Source organism: Phlebotomus papatasi, chromosome 1, assembly GCF_024763615.1.
Source record: "Phlebotomus papatasi isolate M1 chromosome 1, Ppap_2.1, whole genome shotgun sequence".
Classification (NCBI taxonomy): Eukaryota; Metazoa; Arthropoda; class Insecta; order Diptera; family Psychodidae; genus Phlebotomus; species Phlebotomus papatasi.
Window position 1 is genome coordinate 108,166,199 of NC_077222.1, and position 22,635 is coordinate 108,188,833.

At 35.2% G+C, this 22,635-nt stretch overlaps 2 protein-coding genes across 2 annotated transcripts; one reads left to right on the forward strand and one right to left on the reverse strand.

Moving 5' to 3' along the window:
* The first annotated feature begins 790 nt into the window (after positions 1–790).
* On the forward strand, positions 791–21,991 carry LOC129799167 (myophilin). The gene is made up of 3 exons (XM_055842845.1): positions 791–1,014; positions 20,991–21,210; positions 21,309–21,991. Exons 1-3 carry the CDS (start codon positions 961–963, stop codon positions 21,599–21,601), a joined length of 567 nt encoding a protein of 188 aa, XP_055698820.1. The 5' UTR covers positions 791–960; the 3' UTR covers positions 21,602–21,991.
* On the reverse strand, positions 21,959–22,635 carry LOC129799173 (probable 28S ribosomal protein S6, mitochondrial). The gene is made up of 2 exons (XM_055842851.1): positions 22,479–22,635; positions 21,959–22,417 (listed from the first exon to the last, which is right to left on the reverse strand). The coding sequence occupies exons 1-2, from the start codon at positions 22,521–22,523 to the stop codon at positions 22,007–22,009; spliced, it is 456 nt and encodes a 151-aa protein (XP_055698826.1). The 5' UTR covers positions 22,524–22,635; the 3' UTR covers positions 21,959–22,006.

Below are 22,635 nucleotides of genomic sequence, written 5' to 3' on the forward strand. Positions count from 1 at the left end.
TATCTTTTACACTGTAAGGATTCCAGAATAGTTTCTTTTTCTTTGTAAAGGATGAAAAGAATAAAAAACTTCCAAGTTATATAAAAATTTTCCAATTTTCTATCAGTGTTCGTTAACGAACTGTCGTTTGTTCTCAAAAAAACATGCAAGTTTTTCAAATTTATCTCAATTATCGCATTTTTTATATTTATTAGACCTCTTGCAACAGAATTAGGCAAGAATAATTCCACAAGAATAATTAAAATTCCTAAAAAACATTAAAAAATAAATGAAACATCAGCCACTTTTTTTAGTGTTGCCAGATTCGAATACAAAAACGACTTTTTCCTTTAGTAGTGGTTCCTGTGGTTGATCATATCAAAAAACCTAAATGTCATTTTGTCCCCCAGTCAGCCGGATAACGAAGAGTCGAGTGTAGTACAGTAGACTCTCACTCAATCGGCTCTTTTTCAATCGGGCGACAAATTTTGTTGACAATTTTCACGTTTAATTATGAAGCTAATTCGCTCAAATTCGCTGTAGTTCTTCCTATTTTATCGTGATTCTTTATAATTGAGCGGTTTTTATGGAAATTACAAAGGTTTTGACGCTCAATTCTATCGCTAAACCGGATGACATTTTGCCCCATATTCCCGATTGAGAGAGAGTCTACTGTATATGAGGAAACTAGTATTTTTCTCATCTGAATACAGTGTATATACTCAGTATGATCTGTGAAGTCAGTACGAATAGCCGGCCGGGGTCTTCCAGTTCCAGAGAAAACCGTCTGGAAAGCCCTCCTCGGCGCTCTTTTGCTCTCTCACACTGGAGTGGCCAGTCTGTATCTGGAATTCAACGAGAGTAGTCGGATTTGACTCTTGAGAAAATCTTGTAATTTATTTAATATTCCACAACGCCGTGGTTGTCTCTTGTTTTTTTTCTTTTCCTTTTGTACATAAAGTGCTCTCCTTGCAAGTAACCATGGCTGCTAATCGTGCCACTAAGTCTGGATTTGCCGCTGAGGCCCAGAGAAAGGTGAGTTATACAACTTTTCTTCTATCTCTGATGCCACTTCTCTCTGTGTTCTTCCACATCTGCCGGGAGGTGAGGGAGTGGCAAATGGAGAGGGCAATATCGTGCAATATAATTCCCTTATCGCTTCTTTAGCCTCCATTCCCCCCTGACAATCAATTCCTGCCCTGGTTTTTATCTTGGCGAAATTGGGCATTCCTAGTCAAGAAAAGAAATGACATCCGGCAATTTTGGTTGAGAATTTTCGAGAAAACCTTCCTGGAATTGACCTCACGTGATTTCACCCAAAAATCTTCTGCCCTCTTGGGAATTTTTCAAGATGAAATCTCCAGAAAGGATATTCTTCAATCCCAGAAAAAGCCCAGACTCTGCTTCTCTCTCTCACCAAATCCCCAAGCGCACTTGAGAGCATTCTTCTGCAGAATAGACTTTGAGCAAGAGCCAAGTGATTTGGAATTTCTTTTTAAAGCCCGATGATGTCATCGAATGTCGGTTTTTTTTCTCATTATTTTTTCTCCCTCACATTCAACTTCTCCATTTGAAGTCATGTTTTATGTCTCTTTTCGCATACTCCAACTCCTTTCAATAATTCCTATCTCACCACAAAACATTCTGCGCAGAGAGAGAGAGAACTGGGCATTCAAATGGGACTCTGCTTCCCCAATGGCCAGGAGCATTCCCCAAAATGAAATTGTCCAGATAACATTTTTAATCGCTTATTTATTGCCACCTTTTTTTCTTACTGCAATCTTTCGAATTTTCTCTGTCCCTGGAAGACGCACCCAAAAAGACTTCAGCAGCTGCAAACTCCACAGCCCAGAGATCTTTTTTTGTTTCTGGTCATTTGATGAAATATTTGATAAAGATCGAGGTGAATTTTTCCCGTGGCGAATATACATAAATGATTTTCAAGTTTTAACTTAGCATAAGTACAATTACACGCCAATCGCACTTTTTATTCACTTGACTCAATGACTAATGAGCCATTTGGATATTTGAGATTCCTCAGCGGTGTCCAGTGACATTCACAACACTCCCACAGGGTTCATCACATATCACAGTCACTGAGAAGACAAGTTACCAGGGAGGAAGGGAGCCCATGGCATTATATTTCAAGCATTACCAAGTTTTCCTGGGTATTGCTTGATGTTCTCATCCCAAATCCTAATCAAATAATCTCAAATGAAATAGTGAATAAATATGTGAGTCAATCCTTGTAAGATCAGAATTAGGGATCAAGCACATTCACCGTCAGAATAAACGGAATAAACATATTTACCCAAGACACCTACCATTCACACCTTTACGTGGAAGGTCTACAGTTCCCGGTATTCGGTTTCCGGTTCCTTGTGGAAGTTCTCTATTCGGCCGAAGTCCAGTGTCGTTACTCCAAGAGCAAATGCATTCAAGAAAATAGTGTCAAAGTTCAAAGAAAAAATGCTTGCAAAAAACGGTCTTAAGATTTCGAAAGTCTGGACTTTCTAAAATAATAAGCAATTATCAGTGATTCTATCAAGGAATATTAAGACAAATGCAATAAAGGCTATCAAGATACAATATTAGGACACCAGTTAAGCCATAAGGCTAAGCCTTGTACGGGTTTCAGACCTAAAGGCCTCTACACATTGGGAGCAGTTTTCGTCAAAAATTGCTTTTTTGAAGGAAATTGTAGCGCTTCTGTAGATGAAAACGTCAAGATTCTGTCAAAATGCAATTTTTGACGAAAATTTCTGCCAATGTGTAGAGGCTGGCTTAGCCATATGGCTTAACTTCTCTAATTTCTTATCAATTAAGATTTCTTGGAAAATTATCACTTAAGATTGGATAACATAGGCAAGGGATCCATTAAATTTTGAAAAAGCAATAAAATTGATTTTAATTTTGAATTTCGAGATCATCGGGAACTGGGTTAAACCTTAGATCAGAAGCCGGCCTTACGTCTGAACTTGAATTTGATGGGTCCAGGCCAAAATTCCGAAAGCTAAAATCCCGAAATATTAAAAGTATCATAGCTACTCCCACGGTTGCACCCACGCTTACTGGAGGCAAAGGGAAGCACTTAAGAACAGTCATGAGCTAAAAAAAATGTCCAGGAGAAAGAGTTCCATTTTCCATTCATTAACATATTTTTAGCACTTTACTCTTGTCAGGTGCTTCTACATAACCCACTTTTCTTTGTATTGATTCCTTCAATGACTGTCTTTGCAGCCCTGATTGTGTTCTAAAACCATAAAATAGTTGTGACGCGAACCAATACAAAGAAAAGTCGATAATATAGAATTAATGAGTATAATGAGAACAGTAAAGTTCTAGAAAACATGTTCACTTTTCACTGGAATAGCATCATAAGATTGATAAGGAAGAATAAATTTTGAAAGCTTTCATTTCATTTCATTTCATTTTATTAAGGGGTTTTCGTCGTTATTGGCGATTTCCCTAAAAGCTTTCAAATTTCAGTCATTGCCCAAATCTCATAACCATAGGTTGACATACGAATGAGCACATCAGCTTCGAAAACCGATAATATAATGATATGGAAGGGAAGAAGGTGACTCTGAATAAATAGTGAATTGTGGTGCTATTTCTAATGAGAATTGAACATGTTCTTTTTTAGAACATTGCTGTTCTCAAATGCTTCTGCTACATAATTGACATTTCTTGTATTGATTCCTGTCACGACTGTTTGGTGGTTTTAGAACACGATGAGGATTAGGGAAGACAGTCGAGATGGGAACTGCGAACCAATACAAATAAGAGTCGATAATGTAGAACTACTTGAGAACAGTACAGTGCTAAAAAACACAAGCTTATTTTTCATCGGAATAGCACCATTGCTCATTATCCGTTCTAAGGGTTCTAAATCTAAGTGAAGCAATAAACTCCACTATAAGCAACAAGGGCTCTGCCTTGGCAAAATTCCCGCTTTTCTAGACAATAGAATTTTTCCTAGGACCCGAACCTCTGAGGGTGGTGAAGACGACTGTCAAGCGAATATCTTATAGGACTATTAGTAAGATTTAGTAATGAAAGGCATGTGAGTAGAGAAGGAAGAACTATCTCTCTTCTTAGCGGACCATTATGCAGTGCTGCAGACGTATTTAGGAATAGCTCCTCGCGGATAGTTTTTGTTCATACGCCGTTCCAGAGGCATGACGTTTCCTATGTTTCCCATATGTTTCTCGCGTGCCGAAAAAAACTTTGGAGTTTATTCGGTGTTTTCTGTCATTGTGGAATAAATTAGCAAAAAATACAAATACGAAATAGAAGCCAATTTTATATAGAATGGGCAACCGAAAACCCCAAATTGGCAACCTACGTAGTTTTGGAGATGTCTCGTGAAATGTGTACGAAAACAGGGAAAAATTACACTAAAACTGGTCGCATTTTTCAGAGCTAATGTCACCCTCCTGCGCCGTTCCATTACTCTTTTAAATAAACATAGTTAATTCGCATTTCCCAAACATAAGGCAAACTATAACATCCCACTTTCTAGTTTTACCCCTGGAAAATTGTGCTAATTCTCTACATGGGCCTTGTTCCATTCACAGCGAGTTTAGAAAATTCGAAGATCGTTTTCGAAATACAAATTCTATTTTCTCCAGTGTTGTGACTGTAGCACTTTTTTGTAGAATTTCGAACTGTTTGCGCGTGTATCAAAATTATGTGTCGGTTTTCACTTTGTTGTAAGGAAAATTAAAGCAAATAGAATCAGGCTTATACAGCCAGGGAAGAAGCATTTTTTCCGTTTTCTCCTTGATGACTTTGTAGGGTGGTTACGAATGCTGAGACGGCGATGGACGCTTGGTACGGGGGGTTATGCGAAGTTGAATAAATATTAAAAGGTTTTACGTGTTCAATAAGTTTGAACCATGTTTTTTTTATACAGTCTCATTCCTGTAATAAGACAAACCAAACCAGACAAAACAATGCATCTTTCGCTTGATGGAGGGCCTAGTACCTTTAGAAATTTGTTCCCGCGTAATTATTCTACGCTTAATCTAGGTAACTTGTCTTCCGGTTTAAGACGGTCTCAGATATTCAATTAAACCAAAAACAATGAGTTAATAAAATTTACAATGTTTGCAATTCTCATGAGATTGAGCATTCTGCGAAATTCACTTCGGCATGGTTAGTTGACTTTGGAAAAAATACAGAAGAGGAAGAACGCTCGTTTTGAGGGGTTAGCGCGTCTCTTACTTCTTGTCCTCTTTTGCTTCTTGAGAACCTGAATTTTTTTCTGGATGGTAGAAGATGCTTTTAGGGAGTTGACAGGGTTTTGGGGAGAGAGGAACACGTCAGAGCCAACAAAAACAAGAGAGAGAATCCACGTAATGACTCTGTACAAATAAGCACCAAGTCAGAAAAATAATATTCTCCTATTGAGATAATCTTCCAGGGAGAGTGCCACATTGTGCTTGATCTCTGTGTTTGGAAATAGCACCATGGATGGTTACGTAATTCGAGCGATTGAAGAAGTTCGAATTGACTACAATATATGAGATATTTATGGGTTACTCTCTCACACGGATAAAATGAAGAGTGTTTGATGATTACACCTTCGATAGGAAGATAAGATAGGGAACCGACCGACTGAAGACCCTCCTAATCACCCCAACGCGATCCCCCGACCGTTTGTGAGTTCCAGAGACGCATTCTCTGGCTAACACCCGTTCAAATATTCCCAGCACGCTTCTATGTAACGATCTTCTAAACTTGGGGAGGGATTGAGTTGGTTTTTTTCATCATTCGCAGGCTTTTTTGATTGATGATTAACTTTTGTGTAGTCTCTTTGTTGTCTCTATTTCTCATGAGTCATTTCCGAAGGACGCTCATTTGATAGACTTCATCTCACTCGCACTCCCAATTTGATCAAGAGAGATGCCTCAAGCTCTGACTCCATCTCAATTAACATTTGCAGAAATTTGGCGGGAAAATTAATATTCAATGAGATCATTGCTTGGCTTTGTTGGACTTCTTACGAAAATGATCTTCACTATATGAAAATCGTTACTCAACTAATAAAATAAAGGCATGACTCTTGTGCTTTTCGATCGATATTCAATTGCAGGAAGTATGCCTAAGATGATGAGGAAATAAACATAATAAAAGAGGTCTATGTGCAGATTTTTTAAAATAACAGTGGGTCGATTATTCAATTAGTAATGGCCGTAATGGCCTAGTATTTGTGACTGATTATGTGATAAGGAACATTTAGCAACCATAAAATAGGATAAGTAACTCTGTTTTCTCTTCCTCCTCGTCAGTTTTTACTATTATTTAAACTTTGAAATAAAACAGAAAACCTCGAGCTCTATTTTAGTCGAGACACCTTAGGGATAATTCTAACAGTTTGAAAGGGATTTATCCCAGATATAAACCATAAAAAGAGATTTTCCAAAAGTCTCATCAGTGCATAGTGCAATAAAATGAGCCAAATCTGACTAAATTTAACAAGTAACAGTTGTTAATAATATAATGTTACCAGCGCTGGTAGGTAACAATTTTAAGTTAGGGCATTTGTTAGGTACAATGCATGAATAGCGCAATGGTGAAATCCGAAAACAACATCCTTAATGTCCAGCAAACAGGGCTAGGGCAGTTTGGGTAATTCTAATATCTTAGCACGTTCAAACTAAAAGCTCTGTTTAATGGTGCTATTCTTATTAAAAATGAACATGTGCTTTTAGCACTTTACTGTTCTCAATTTCTTCTGCATTATCGACTTTTCTTTAAGTTGGTTTCTGTCCGGAATGTTTTCCCCAGTCCCCGCTGTGTTATAAAACCACAAAACAAGTGTAACAGGAACAAGTGGATTACGTAGAAACACTTTACTGTTCTCAAGTGCTTTTAAATAATCGATTATTTTTCTTTTGGTTCTTGTCACGACTGTTTGGTGATTTTAGAACACGGCGAAGACTGTGTAAAACAGTCGAGACAACAACGAAAAGTGTATAATGCAAAACGACTTGAGAGCAGTAAAGTTCTAAAAAAACATCTTCATTTTTCATTAGAATAGCACCATAAGTCCTGTTGATTGATTGGCACAGAAACATTCAGAAAGTACACGGAAAGTAAACAATATCATAGAACTTTTCTCAGCGAATGCATAAAGGGAAAGGGATAGAAAAGGTATTCGGAAATGCAATGCAGGTGTTACTCTTTTTGTTGAAACGACATTGTTTCTATTTTATTTTAAATCCAATTTGGAATGGGAAAACTTTCCCCTGAACAACAAAAGGCCTTATACATTAAGGTCAGGAAACTTGGATTAGGGGAGGGTGGTCAAATTCAGGAAGGGACTGTTTCATCTTTCCCGGTTTTTCATAGACCTTTCAAAGAGATGGGGCAAGATTTCCATGTTATTGATGGTGCTATTCCAATGAAAATACAAGGAAAAGTCTTTCTGCTGAACGTTTTTTTAGCACATGAGTGTTTTCAAGTGGTTCTGCATTATCGTCCATCTTTCTTTCGGTTATTGTCATGACTGTTTGGTGGTTTTAGAACACAGTGGGAACTAGGGGAATACAGTTGAGACAGGAACCAATACAAAGAAAAGTCGATAATGCAGACAAACTTAAGAACAGTCATGTGCTAAACACATATTCAGAAGAAAAATTTAGAAGAAGATTTTCGTGAGAACAGTCAAGTGTATACTAAAAAATGGTAAAGGAATGATGGTGCTATTCCAATGAAAAATGAACATTTTTTTTAGAACTTTACTCTTTCTACTTATGGGAAAGCGTCCATGTTTCGTACGATCCCAAGCTTCGTAATGATTAAATTTCACCTATGGTTCTCAATAAATGTTCCTCATCACATTCATCTTTTAACTAGACGAAAGTGCCCAATTTTTAAAAAGTCTTAAAGTCGATTTAAAAACCGTAAATTTCTCACGTGAAAAACTCATGCATTTCAGAATTCATGATGCTATTTCAATGAAAAACTAAACGTTTTTTATCATTTTAATATTCTCATGTGCTTCTGCATTATCGACTTTTCTTTGTATTGGTTCCTATCTCGACTGCTTTCCCAAGTCCTTGGCGTGTTCTAAAACCACCAAACAGTCGTGCCAGGAACCGATACAAAAAATGTAATGGGGAAAAGTGTCTAAGCTTCGCACGATCCCAAGCTTCGTAATGAGTAAATTTTTGCTATGTTTCTAAATAAATGTGGCTTCGCAGTATTTTTTTAAAAAGTGGGAACTTATGCTTTGTTTTTAAAATATAGGTGCGATAAGTACATTTAGAGAAATATAGGAAAAATTTAGACATTACGAAGCTTGGGACCGTACGAAGCATGGGCACTTCCCCCTATACTGAAAAAAGCATGTCCTAAAACGATTTAACGATCTTCTTATTAATCAGATGAGTTTTAGTATTCAAAAGATTAAAGAGAATAACAAAAAGTATTTCAAAAAATTCTCTAGGGAATGTTGTACAGGGAGAGTTTACATAAAACCGAAAGTCAATATATCTGTAATGCCGGCTTCAAACTGGAGGTTCAGTCCAGTACTCGAAGGTATTAAAAATCTAAATAATAGCAATTTTATTGATTTTTCAAAATCTAATGAATCATTTGCCCTTATAATTCAATCCTAAACAACAATTTTCTAAAAAATCCTGTCTGATAAGGCATTAGAGAAGAAGGCTAAGTCTTAGATCTGAAGCCCGTATAACCATTTGTCCTCAAAGTTCAGATCATGCATATGGAAAAATGGACAAACTGAAATAACAGAGATAATTCTTTTCATCAAAACTTCAGTTTTGTACAATTGACTCAAAATATGAAGTATAGAGGTGCATCGGAAGTGTGGGGGTCGTCGATCTATACAATCTACTTAACTCAAAATCGATGAATTACATAGTTCACTGTCCTCTGTTTGAGTTCGAGCAATAAAGTGCTCTGCCCTGGCGTGGAAGTGTTCGAGAGGGAGAAGACAGATCATGGGGAGAAATAATAATAAATTGAGAATTTGCCGGGAGGAAGCATTCGTTTAAAACGATGCGAGAGAACGCATCTGCTGGGAGACACCGTTTAGAATTTCATGTGCAGGGCCCATATTTTTTTTAACCAAAAGGCGCCCAAATAAAAATGCCACACACTCTCTCTGGGAGATTATGTTAATGCTGGTCGCGAGTTCCGGAAGTCTCCTTAGGGAAAATCAAAATGAAGAAGCACACGCATTTAACTGTTATTTCAGCATTCTACAGCAACTTAAGAATTTCTATCGAATGCACCTCGAGAATAACAAAACAGAAAAGAAACACAATATACCAAAGGCCAAAGGGAACCAATCCGATACTTAAATCAAATTTCGTGGGCGAAAGTGTTTAACAAATATACCAAGAGTTTCAAGCTTCAAGCATTACCATAAGAAATCCGATAGCACAAGATGTTTTTATTTGAGAATATTTAGATTTATACCGCTCAATTTGTCACCATGCAAAATCTTTTTAATCCACTCTCTGGACAAGAAAAAACTCATTTGAATTTTTAAAAATAGCAATAAAATGACGAATAGCGATCAACGAGAATTTACAAGTTTGAATTAATCAGCTTTTTAAGTGCGTGCATGTCATAAAATAATCATACAAGTAGGTCTCATCTCCCTTCAAACTTTTTTTTTTCTTTAAAAGACCATAAAGTCTGTTTTATTCTGGGAAGAAGAGAAATTTTTATTGATGACGCGAAATATTTGAGGGAAAAGATAAGGCATTTATTAGTAAATGACGACATTATGATTTTTCATCAAGTGAGTCAAAGCACCTCTAAAAGAATCTCCCAATAAATCTTCATTTTTCAAATTGACCATTTATAGTGGATTAGTGGAGAAGAAAATGCTTCATCAATTTTAAAAGAAGAAAACAACCCATTTCTACTTGACCGCAATTATTTTTGATTTTGAGAAATTGAGTGAAAATTATTATGTTGAGAAAAGCAATTGGTTTTTAATAGAATAGAGAAGTTTATTTAGTTTGTTCTTTTCATTAAACAAACAGGAAATACTGATTGTTTGAGAGTGCAATAATCCACAATAAAAAGTCTGAAACTAAAAAGTGGACAATAAATTGTATTATCAGGGAAATTCCCAAAGTTGAGATATTGAGCTTAGGATTAGTACTGAATCTTGCTTTTGTACTTTTCAATTGATTAAAAATTGTGGACTTGTGTCTACACGTAAAATATTGCGGCTTTTGCGGCATTGATTACCCTCGATTCGATCAAAAATCATTTATCTCACTTGTACTAAAAATTAGCACATATAGGGTAAGATGGGGTAATTCAGAATAATGTCTATTTTGGAATTTTAAGATTTTCTCACTTTTTCAGATGGTAGAAAAAGAAAAAGAAAACCACGAAGAAGTACAAGACTACATTTGAATACATACATTTTCCTATTGCCATCTAAAATTGTTTCGAAACTTCAAAGTTCTAAATTAGACATGATTCCAAAGGACCCCATCTTCCCCTAGCTTAGCTTCTTGAAAGGAATTTGATCAAAAATATCGCATGTATTTAAATTTAGTACACATACGTAAGATCTATTTAAAGTTGGTTTAGTACAAGTATCTACTTGATAAACTCTTCTTAGTTAAAGTAGTTTAATAATAAACGTGTTTTGTTAAAAACTGTTCAATTGTTAAAAAGTAAACAGTAAGAACTAAAATTTGAGCAGCAAAAAAAAAAAACAAATTTGAATTAGTACCCAATTTAGAACTCTAAAAGCCGTGCAATTATTATGCAAATTTTGACAAAAGAAAAGTGCAAAAGATTATATTTTATCTACAACTATTTAAGATGTTAATTATATGATTTAGACCGGTTTGACCCATTTTTGTGAAGATTTAGGGATTTTTATTAACATAAAATAATATTTTCTTGGTCTATTTTATTTTTTTTTACTACTCATTAATTCTTTGCTTTTAATAATAATCTGAACCGGTTACATGAATTTGGCATATCTGCCATCTGATATTTCCGAAATTTAGTACTCTTGAAAAAATTTATGCCTAAAATTTAGTACTGACCTGTTAGTGACCAGTGATCGTAATAGGGGAGGGTGGGATATTTTAATGCAGCTATTTTTTTCAAGACTGATTTGCTAAACGAATTCACACTAGTTTTTTCTGGATATGGTCTATTTAAAAATATAGAACACAATTCGTAGATATTTATATTCTCCAAAAAATGAGTATTTTCGTAAGTAATGCATGCGTGAAATTACCCCACCCTGTCCTAATAATATTTTTCCAGTAAATCTGTGTTGTTTGTCATGAGATGCGTTTTTATGTTTTTAACGCATTTGACGAAGTAACGCTCTCTGTTTATTAATTTTAGTACATAATGCTGAATTTGAAAATGTGAGGAATATTTTCATATTCTTTAATTGTCAAATTCTCAAAGAGTATTCCTATTTTTTTACTCCAATTTTCCACGTGAAATTTAGTATATCTGTCACAAAGTGATTTAGAACAGTCATGTACTAAAAAAGTTTATGGTATAGTTTAAGGTTTTTTTTATATTTTAAAATATTATAGTTTTATAAATCACTCGTCTATTCAAAATGAAAGTGTTCTATAAGTACATATTTTCTCTGATCTGCGTTTGTTGCAAATTACACAAGTGATGAATTAATTTAGAACAGTTTCGTTTTGAAGAGACGAATTGTATCGAAATTTTCATATTTCATAGAGCTCCTAGAGTTATATTTCTCAATTTTATCCTATCTCGTGAAATATTACATTAGCCGGTTGTAGCAGTATGTTTTAGTACAGACATGTACTAATTATTCTGATTATTTTTTTTACTGAATATTTTCACTGTTCTTTATGGGTTATTGGTCTTCTGACCAAGAATACACACCTTTATGATCGAACCTTTTATATTTACTAGCAAATGTATGCTTTTGCACAAAAGTCCACGGAAATGACGATAAGTGCAAGTCCAAAGTATACAAATGATTCAATTGAAAATTACACAGTTAGTTAGAAAGAAATTCCACTAATTGTTATCAGAAGAAATTGAGTAGAAAATTGACGATGAAAGTTTGAAATGATGATGTCACGTTTAGCTCAAGGAGGAATTTGTGTGTTCTTGAAATTAACACCAAGGATCTCAAGATGTTGTGCTAAAAATCAAGAGAGAGAGAAAAAAAGCATACACAAACAACCAGAGGAGACACTTTGAATGCTAATTGAAGCACAAAAATTCCATTTATGGATGCAAAATTCCACGCTAAAGAAATTGAAAATAGCGCAAAAATAGTCTCCGACAGAGTCAAATAAAAATCTTATCGCAAAATGGTCAATTGTTGGGCGATAAGGAAGAGTTTAGTCGTGTTTCAGGTGTCTCAGGTAGCATTGGTGGTCAGAATCAGGGCAAAAGATTCACCAGATGCTGCATCGTGGCTGGTTTGACCTTTTTCGGTGCCACGTTTCGCGATCTCAAAACGCACGGCTCTTCTTCTCCCTCTCGACAGAACAACTCTTTTTAGCCATAAATGGATGCAAGATTTAAACCAGACGTAGTCACTCTTTTTCACGCAAAAACACACAAATTTCACTTGGACATGCTGTTTTTCAGTTTAATTTGCTTGTGGAGGAAAAATATTTTGGCTATTTTGCAATTAATTTCGCATGTGAAAAGCCACTCATTGCAACACTGGAGACTGACCTAAATTTTGCCACCAATTTCCCTAATATGGATAACGCACACCAATCAGCTCCGAGGGGCCTCGCAGTTCATTAGTAGAATCCCCAGGATTTTCTGGGTTTAGTAATTATACTTTGTTGCTTAGAACTGATTGGAATTTATTGCATTTATAGCATCATTTGTAACTTTAAGACTCTGTTATCAAACATCACACCTTTGGGGATTATTAAAGTTATTGCACCTTCACCTTCACTTCATTTGGACTCTTTTGTGCAATAAAATTAAATTCACTGATAGAATTCTAATAAAGTTTTAGTAAAAGTTTATTAAAGTTGGTTGTACAATTTTTTTTTGAATTATTCTGTCCCTAAAAATTTTTTAACGGAAATTAACCTTGACATTGACCTAAAAAATACAATTTACACAGTTTTTTTTAACAAAAGCACTTATCTAACAATTAGTGAACTTGTTAAAATTTTGAAGATCAAGATTACATAAAAAGATGCACCATGAAGGAATAATGTTAACCCATAAAGCTGACCAATAGGGGAATTCTGTAACAGTATGACAATGCAAGGGGTAACTCATTCCCATTTTTTCTGATAAGGGTTTCTGGTTTCACGGGTTTCGCGATGCAATTTTTGGTTTCTCTGGTTTCGCGATGAAAAAAGTGGGTTTCTCAGGTTTCACGATGCAATTTTTGGGTTTCTCAGGTTTCACGATGCAATTTTTGGGTTTCTCGGGTTTCGCAATGCAATTTTTGGGTTTCTCGGGTTTCGAGAAACCCACCTCGAGTTTCGCGATGCAGAAATTGGGGTTTTCAGGCTTCGGGATAGAATTTTTGAGTTTCTCGTGTTTCGCGATGCAAAGAGTGGGTTTCGCGGAGCATTAATAATCTAATAAAATATTTATTTGCCCTGGAAATTATTTTTAAAAAAAATCGTTTATATGGGATTTGAAAGGTTTTACAGGGAGTTCCGGTTTAAGTGAAAACGGACTGAACGAATTTGATATTACCTACTATTGGGGGATAAATAATTTTTAAAGTGCCCCTAAATTTATGCAAAAGTGTTCACGCGGTAAATTTGGAACGCACTTGTCTTGCATACATCACGGCATTTCGGTAATTTATTCAAAGATATCTCCTGCGGGTATGCAATTTTTCTGTGTCACTGGAGTGAATTCGCGGGTTTTTATTCGGTCCTGAGAATTTCTTTCAAAGCGGAACTGACTGTATTTTGGAAAATTAAATCGTTTTCTACATTTTAGTTCTTCAATTGCGTGAAAAAAATTGCCTGACAGAGGTAAAGAACGGCATTTTATTGCTCTTTTCTCGCTTCGTGAAAAGTCATACAAAGTTTTTGCTCAAAGTTGTGCTCGGAAAGCTTGACATCACGTCGATTTTGATAATATTTTCCTACATTCTCTTTTCCAATTTGAATTTTGGGAGGCAAATTCTTTTCTTAGATAGTTACACTATGCAAATAAATGGTATTTGTAAAGAATTAATGTAAATAATTAAAATAGAGTAACAGGTGACAAGTGTATTTGAGCGTGTTAAGAGCGTCTTCCTGTACTACCTTAATAGATTTGTTTTCTTTTCACAATAATTATTTATTCCCTCTGTAAGAAGCTATTTAATTCTAAAACATGAACTTAAACTTAAAGCATGCACAGTAAAAATTTTTTGACTACTTTACCATGATTTTCATTGTAAATTTTACATTAAACATGTAATCGTGTGTACTAATACACATTTGTGTAATTTGTACATATTTTGTCTGAAAATTGTGTAATTTGTACACCTTTTTGTTTGAAAAATGTGTAATTTTACACGAAATATGTAAGAAAATATACAAAACTGTGTAAATAATCATTCTCAGTTGATTACACGGTTTACAATTACATAAAATTTAAATTACACGTTTTGTTGAAATACATAATTTGTGTAACTTTACAAGAATAATCGTGGTAAAAAAGCAAACCAATGATTATCCTTGTACATTTTTTTTACTGTGTACTTAACTTAAACATGCTTTAATGTTGGATTTGTGAAAAGAATTAACCAAGATTAAATTAATCGTTTATTGCTCAGTAATTTGCATGGTAATTTTTCTATTAAGGATAATAGTTAATTTAACACCCTCCAACTTTTCAGAACATTTTAATTTCGTTTCACCACCGCTTGAGGCGTTATGATCGTATAGAGGAAAGTGTTTTGCCTTAATGCGCCAAATTAATTTGGCCTATTTCGGCCACCATCATTCTCATAGTTCCTTGTCTTCCGGAATTCTTACATTGCCTTTTTCACGTCATCGAAGCTTTTGTCGAAGCTAAATTTTTTGTTATTCTTCTGCATTGTATAATCTCTAGAGTAGTAAAAACTAAAAATTCATGGAAATTCGAGGAACAAAAAAACTGGCCGGAATTGCAAGCTGGCCGGAATTTGGCACACTTACCTTACTCTACTTATTAACTTGGTTAATAAAATAGAATTTTTGCTTTAGGAAGTAAGTGGAAAATTGAAATATACAATGGATGGGGCATTCAAAGGGAGGCGGCTTTCCTTTATAGGGGAAGTTGGGTGTACCTTTGAAATTGGAATTCCTAACCTATTTTTAAGCAAAATTGAGCCTTATCATGATACATATAATTTTGCTACACAGATTAAGAAGCTAAATTACATTATGATATCGTTCAGGTCAATAGAAGAAAAATCTCAATTTCAAAGCTTCCCCACATTCAAAGGTGCCCCACTCCTTCCTACGTTAGGCCGGATTCAGATTAGAGGTTTAGCCCAGTTCCCGAATGACTCTAAATCCTAAATTGCGAGCAATTTTATTGCTTTTGAGAGCCCAATAGGTCACTTGTCCTTAATAATTCAATCCTAAGTTAAATTTTTCCTAAAAATCGTAATTGACAAAAAATTAGAATAATTAAGCCATATGGCTAAGCCTTAGGTCTGAAGCCCGTATTACATAGTCTGATGCTTGATACGTTGATTGCGCTTAAAAAATACGTTTTATTTTTTACAAACAAAAAAGAAATACAAAATAAGACAATAAGTAAACAAGAGAGAAAAGAAACGTTAAAAATGAAGACTTCTCGAAGCTTCTAAGAATACTGCAATATCTTAAGTAAACACTTAATTGAAAAGAGTGTTGTTTATCTTGGAAAATGGTGCTTACTGCATTCTTCACCGTGTGACGTCTTATTGGATGATTAATAAGAAATCACGAAAATACGATAAATTCGTCAATTTACAAAAATATTTCTAGACCAAAGCCATAAACCTCAGCACAAGACTGACATGGTAATAAAAAAGGCGTTCTGCAAAGTGTGTGAAAAAGTCCAAAAAAAACATTAAAAAAAAGCGTGTCAACTTGGCTAAATGAAGCAAAAATGAGAGATAGTAAATAATTTACTGCTATCCTCTTTTATTATCTTACAAATGATGGGTATCATTTCCCTAATTTTAATACTAATCGTCATGCCATTTAATTATCCTGAAGATTGATGATTTATGTGTGATGCAATTTTAATATTTGCGAAATTACTGACTGTTTTTTTTTCGGGAGTTTCGGAAGAACACCATCAAGAACTTCCCAAATGGAATCCAATTAAAAATTTAATGCTTCGAACAAATAAATAAAGTGGAATACACAGAAGAAGAAGAAATGAGTTCATAAGCTTTAGCGTGTTTTTATCGTTTCTTCAATTTGTGGAAAAGTAATGCATAAAAAGCAATAAAAAGTCAAATTGAAGCGGCGCACGGAGAAAAAAAATAGAAAAATATACTCAGTTTTGTGAAGTAAAAACTTGTTGAATTATATAACAATAGCGGTCTCGCGTCAAAATAGAATTGCGATCTCGTAAAACAATCGAGACAAAATGTACAGAGAGAAAATATTAAATTACCCGCACTTTGGCTCTCGGAAACGTGAAGATTTATTCATCACGAGGGGACTTTTCACAGCTACGGATACTGTAATCTGGGAAGTGAGTTTCGGGGCATTAAAATAATTTTATCTTGAGTAAAAAGAAAATTTGCAAGCAATGGAATTAGATTTTAAGCAATTCTCCATCACGTTGGGGGGAATTTTGGAATTGATACTAAAAAAAATGATTCAGCAGTTAATCTTTTAAATGGAAATTATGGGATTCTAAATGCCACTCATTCTGCAAATAGTGTAAATAGGCCAACATAATTATGTTGACTTTCTGAATTAATTGTAATAATTGATTGGGAATCGATTACTTCTCTTCCAATGGAAAACATAAATAGACACACACCCTTTTCCAAAATTTAATCAGCCAAGGGGACTATCAATTTATTGTTAAATGTACACAAAATTAAGGTGCAAACACATTGTTCATAATTAATTAATCCACTCAGTCTAATGTACTAAAAATACTGGAGATAGAATGTTTATATTTTGGAATCACATATCTTCTTATAGAATAAATGATAATTATTGTAAAAAGAAAAGAATTCATCCAAAGGAGCGTACACAGAAAAAAGAATTCGTAATGTATTCGTAAATGTTTGTAAATGCTTGCAAATCGTATAATGGCCAACGCACAATAACTTTTGTTTAGTAAACATGTTTTTGACATTTCAATGAGAGTGAGTGAGATCTAGATCTAGTCATCTCGCTCACTCTCATAGAAAATTTTGAAAACATATTTACAAACAAAAGTTATTGTGCGCTGGGCATAACTCACAAACATTGTTCGTAAGATGATCACTTGACGAGAAATTTTGTCTTTTTACAACCATTTGTTCGTAAAAGTTTATAAATTCACAAAGAAATGTTTGTAAAATTTTGTCATTTGTGCGTAATGTTTTGCCAGTCAAACGAAAATGTGCGAACAAATATTTGTGAAAGGACAAAAAAAATTTCGTCAAGTGATCATGTTACGATGAAAGTTTGTGCAAAAAAAATACAAACTTTTACGAACATTTTAGTGTGTACAATTTACGAGCATTTTGTAAGTCCTCAGTAGGAATTCACAAACATTTACAAACAATTTTATGAAATATTTTTTCTCTGTGTATGGAGACTTTAACAGACTTCATTAAAATTTAAATAATTTAATATTAAATTTCCTCAAACACCATTTATTTAAGTAGTGTAACTATCTAAGAAAAAAATTTACCACCCAGAACTCAAATTAGAAAACAGAATGTAGGAAAATATTATTAAAATCGGCGCGGTGTAAAAAGAACAAAAATTCTACCCCTGTGAGGCTATTTTTAAACGTAATTGAATAACTAATTAAAGTAACTATAAATATCCTTTCCCCGCAGCAATTTGAATATCAATTGCGTAGAAATGAATTACCCGAAATCTTTTACTTCGTGATTGATGTATGCTATAGATATGACGTTACTACAGAGTTAAATTTACGTTGTCGTTAAGTTCTTGATGACGTAAAAAATTATTTGGTTTTATTGTGATCAAAAACTAAAAAGAAATATATGATTTTGTGTTTTAATGGGTCTAATTCTTCTATTTCAACAAAGAGGTTATGTTTCTGTAGAATTTGAGGTTATGTGTGGTCAAATCACGAAGAATAGAGTTCACTCAGGGGAATAACACGTAATGTTAACATTTAATAACCACACAATGAATAACCAATAAAATTTAGAATGAACGGAATTAACATAATTGGCCAAATAAAAAAAAACGAACATTAACTTTTACACATTAGAAAGACTAATAGAAAGATTTTGATACATAATTTAGCTTACACTAAATATTTGAGTTTTTTTTTATTTTAAGTAATAATTGTAACCTAAGAATACCTTAATTTGTCAACCAAATTAAGACACTGAAGCTCATTGGATCATTTTTCCAATTTTTTGTGAATTAAAACATACTGTTAAGATTGTATATGCGATTTTTCGTTTTTACTTTATAATTCATGCGAGAAACGCATATAAAATTGCAACCATAGGAAGAGAAATGTTTCACTTTGTAGTTTGGAGTTAAAGTCGAGAGTTTGAGTAGACTTGAGGGATCTGCCACGGCTTGTTCGTGGGCGATCCCTGAATGGTACACCCCGGTTCGCCCGTGGGTGTTCTTGTGGGGGAAAGTTCCCTTATCGCCGGTATTTTAAGCTGCCTATGTAAATGTTAACATTCGTCTGGTCCCCGGAGATTCAAAAAAAAATGTAACAGTGAAGTTAATAAAAGTCTACAAGAGGAATTTTAGTATTTTTCCTGGACTTGTAAGCTCATCTTTGCCCATCCTTCGGTCGTGAGTCATTTGAGGGTGGTTGCGAGGAGATGGGGGCTTCTATCCTATTCCAAGAATCGTAACAATGCTATTAGAATGAACACCATACCATCGGCGACACTCCTAGTTTTTGGATAAAGTGCCCAAGTAGCAAAATGAAGTCAGTATAGGGGAAAATACTCTCCTTCGAACGTCCATGCCTTCGAATAATGTGAATTTTCTTTTATTTTTCCTAAGAGACTTACACATTTCTATTAAATATTAGTTAGCTTATTATAAATTATTGATAATTAAGTGATAATAATGTGTAAGTTTCTTAAGAAAAATTAAAGAATTTCACATTATTCGAAGGCATGAACGTTCGAAGGGAGAGTACTTTCCCCTACTATTTTGTAACGCGGGAAATTTGAAAACACTATGCTTGTTTTTCAGAATAAAACTTTAATTTCTTTTATTAAGGTAAAAATTTATATATATTCTAACAATTTAGTGAAGAACTCTGGCCAAGGAGTACTGGTTCTTGATAAAATTATTTTAAATAGTTGAAATTTTTGGCTCTGACTACTTTTACTCCGCGCGAAATTCGTTCTACGGCCGATTCATTCAAAAGAAATTGCCTGTGGGTATGCAAAATTCTTGATGCATGAAGCCATTTCGCGCGTTTTTTCAGTCCCGAAAATGTGCTTAACTCTTTCCGGACCGCAGCATATTCTGCAGGCTAATTTCACAATTTTTAATCAAAAATATCTAAGCTCAGGAATTAATTGAGGTCCTACAAAAAATATCTCACATTTGGACATCCTTATAGTTTGTAATCATTCACAAGAATAGGATTTTTATCAGTTCTGAATAATTAAAAAACATTGTTTTTCATAGAATATGCATATGCTTCTTTAGGTACTACAGTCCCAAAAGAGACGAAAGAGTTAATGCCGGGACTGATGGCCTCTACACACTAGAGAAATTTACGTCCATATTGAAGCAAATTTCCTACGCTCGTGTAGGAAAAACTCTTCAATATGGACATAAATTTCTCTAGTGTGTAGAGGCCATGAGTGTATTATGTACTACGGCCAATTTATTCAAAAGAAATCTCCTGCGGGTATGCAAATTTTCTCGATGCATAAACCCATTTCGCACGTTGTTTTCAGTCCCGAAAATGTGCATAATCCCGGGACTGAGTGTAGTAATTACAAAGGGTCCTTGAACGCATCATTATTTTTATTATAATTACGTTAAGCCGTCGATTGGCTTAAGTTGTAAGTGTGTCTGAGGCATAATGGCCCCTACACACTAGAGAAAATTATGTCCACATTGAAGCAAATTCCCTACGCTTTTTGGCTTTTGGTTAGTTCTGGACGTAATTATTTCAGTTAATAAAAATAATGTAGTATTGAAGTAGGAATTGGCTACAGCCCTGATCAACCCAAAGTAATTTCACTGACGTGCGAATTACGTTTTCATGACACTAAATTTTGGTTACTTGGGAGGCGAATTTCGCTTCTCCGTACACCGACAATAACCCAATTAGAATTTTGTCTGACAATGTTCGTTTATCGAGCTACCCAGGACTAAAGCCTATAATTTTAACAGGAGCAGAAGTTCCCTTCTTCTTTTTTTTTTTCATGAAAAAAATTAAGAGTAATAAATCAATCTTCGTCCGCGCCTAAATTTGGCGCCAAATTGCTTCCTTCAGCAATTTCCTGCGCGGAAAATTCTTCCTTCCTCTCTTTTCTCACGTAATTCCCCCGGATCCTTGGCCAGCTTGAGGGAGTTTAGTGACCTTCCCAGAAAATAGGCAAGTGCCATGATAAATAATCACACTGGATGATTTCTCCTTAATCGAGTTTTTATTGCTTCGCCCAGGTTCTTTCTTGCCCTCCTCCAAAAAGCGTGTGAGTGTGGAAAACCTGTTTGATGGATTGTATGAGATGAGTGACTTCTTGAGTGATTTTTTTTGCTGTTGTCTCTTGTCCCAGCCGAAATAAAAAATGAGCTTGAGCTTTGTCCAGAGGGGGATTGTGTTTTTTGTTTTTCATTAGAAGAGGCTTGATTTATTGGGAACGAATTTTCTTCTGCACACAGATCAACTCCAAGTATAGCGATGAATTGGCGTCTGAGTGTCTCGAGTGGATTAAGGAGATCACGGGTGAGCCTGCCAGCACCTCCGGAGACATGGAGAACTTCTATGAGGTACTCAAGGATGGAGTGTTGCTGTGTAAATTGGTCAATTGCCTGCAACCGGGCTCCGTGAAGAAGGTCAATGAGAGCAAGATGGCATTCAAGTGCATGGAGAATATTACAAGTAAGAATCCTGATATTCTGAGTGATCCTGAGTCGGTTCTGGGTGTTCTGGGAGGGATTTAGGGGATTTGTGTTACTAATTGAGACTTTTTTGTGTAGGTTTCCTCGAAGTTGCCAAGAACATGGGAGTTCCTGCCCAGGAAACATTCCAGAGTGTGGATTTGTGGGAACGACAGAACCTCAATTCCGTGGTCATTTGCCTACAGAGTCTTGGCCGAAAAGCCCACAACTATGGTAAGCCATCAATTGGACCCAAGGAGGCAGACAAGAATGTCCGTCACTTTTCTGAGGAACAACTCAGAGCTGGCCAGAATGTCATCTCGCTCCAGTACGGCTCCAACAAAGGTGCCACTCAAAGTGGCATCAATTTTGGCAACACGAGGCACATGTAAAAGCCCCACAAATTCCCCAAAAGCCATATTCACGGCATTTGCTCCTCCTTTTAAAATCATTTTTCTTCCCCAAATCCTTCCTCCTCTCTCTAGAGATGCAGCAATTATTGAAAAGGATAAAAAAAAAACCGTAGAAGCCTTCAAACATTCCGGAAGAGTAATTATATTTTTGTACGTTCCACATAGAAAAGTGCATTACAATATTCCTGTTTTTTTGCCTAATTAGAGAAAATAGTCAAACTATTTCCTCAGAGGATTTAGAGAAAGTTTATAGAAAAGGTATTTTTGAGATAAAAAGAAAGATATTTTCCCATCTTTGACCAAGATTGTTCATCCCAAAATTGATGTAAAACTATATTGTATTAATAAAATTCTATATTGAACAATTTACAATGGATTTTGTGTCTATTTGGAGAAGGGATAGTAATCCAGGCCGGAATTGTACTTGAACTTGGGCTTTTTCTTCTTATTGGCAATTGCAATCATCTCCTGAACGTCCTTTCGATAGGCAGGCGGGAGTAATTCTTCATGGAGGGTACATTGTCTCTCCTTGGGCACAGTCAATTCATCTTCAACCTTGAATATCCCCCTCCGGATGATGTCAACATCTCTGCTGTACTCCTCATCGATGTCTTCCAGCTGCGTAGGCGGGACACTGAATTCCACGGTAAAGTACGTCCCTATGCGATGGACAATCCCTTGAGAACTGATTTTATAGGGTAGATCCATTGTTCCCATGTTGTTTATCGATCTGATCACACCTCCTCTGTCCAGGATGATCTCTGCAGCTCTTTTAACACCCGAAACAACTTCCGGCTGAAAGTTTTTTCTCCTTTACATGGATTTTTACGGCAAAATATTAATGTTTCTTACTCACCCGAGACATCTGCCTCAAAATCATAAACAGCTCGTACACTGGCATTGTTTACACCCCTCAGGAAGTGCAGAAAAACACTTAAAAATCACTTTTTTCCCATGAGCTGCCACTCCCTAACCTCACTTTTCCACAACTTGCATGCAAACACCTCCAAATT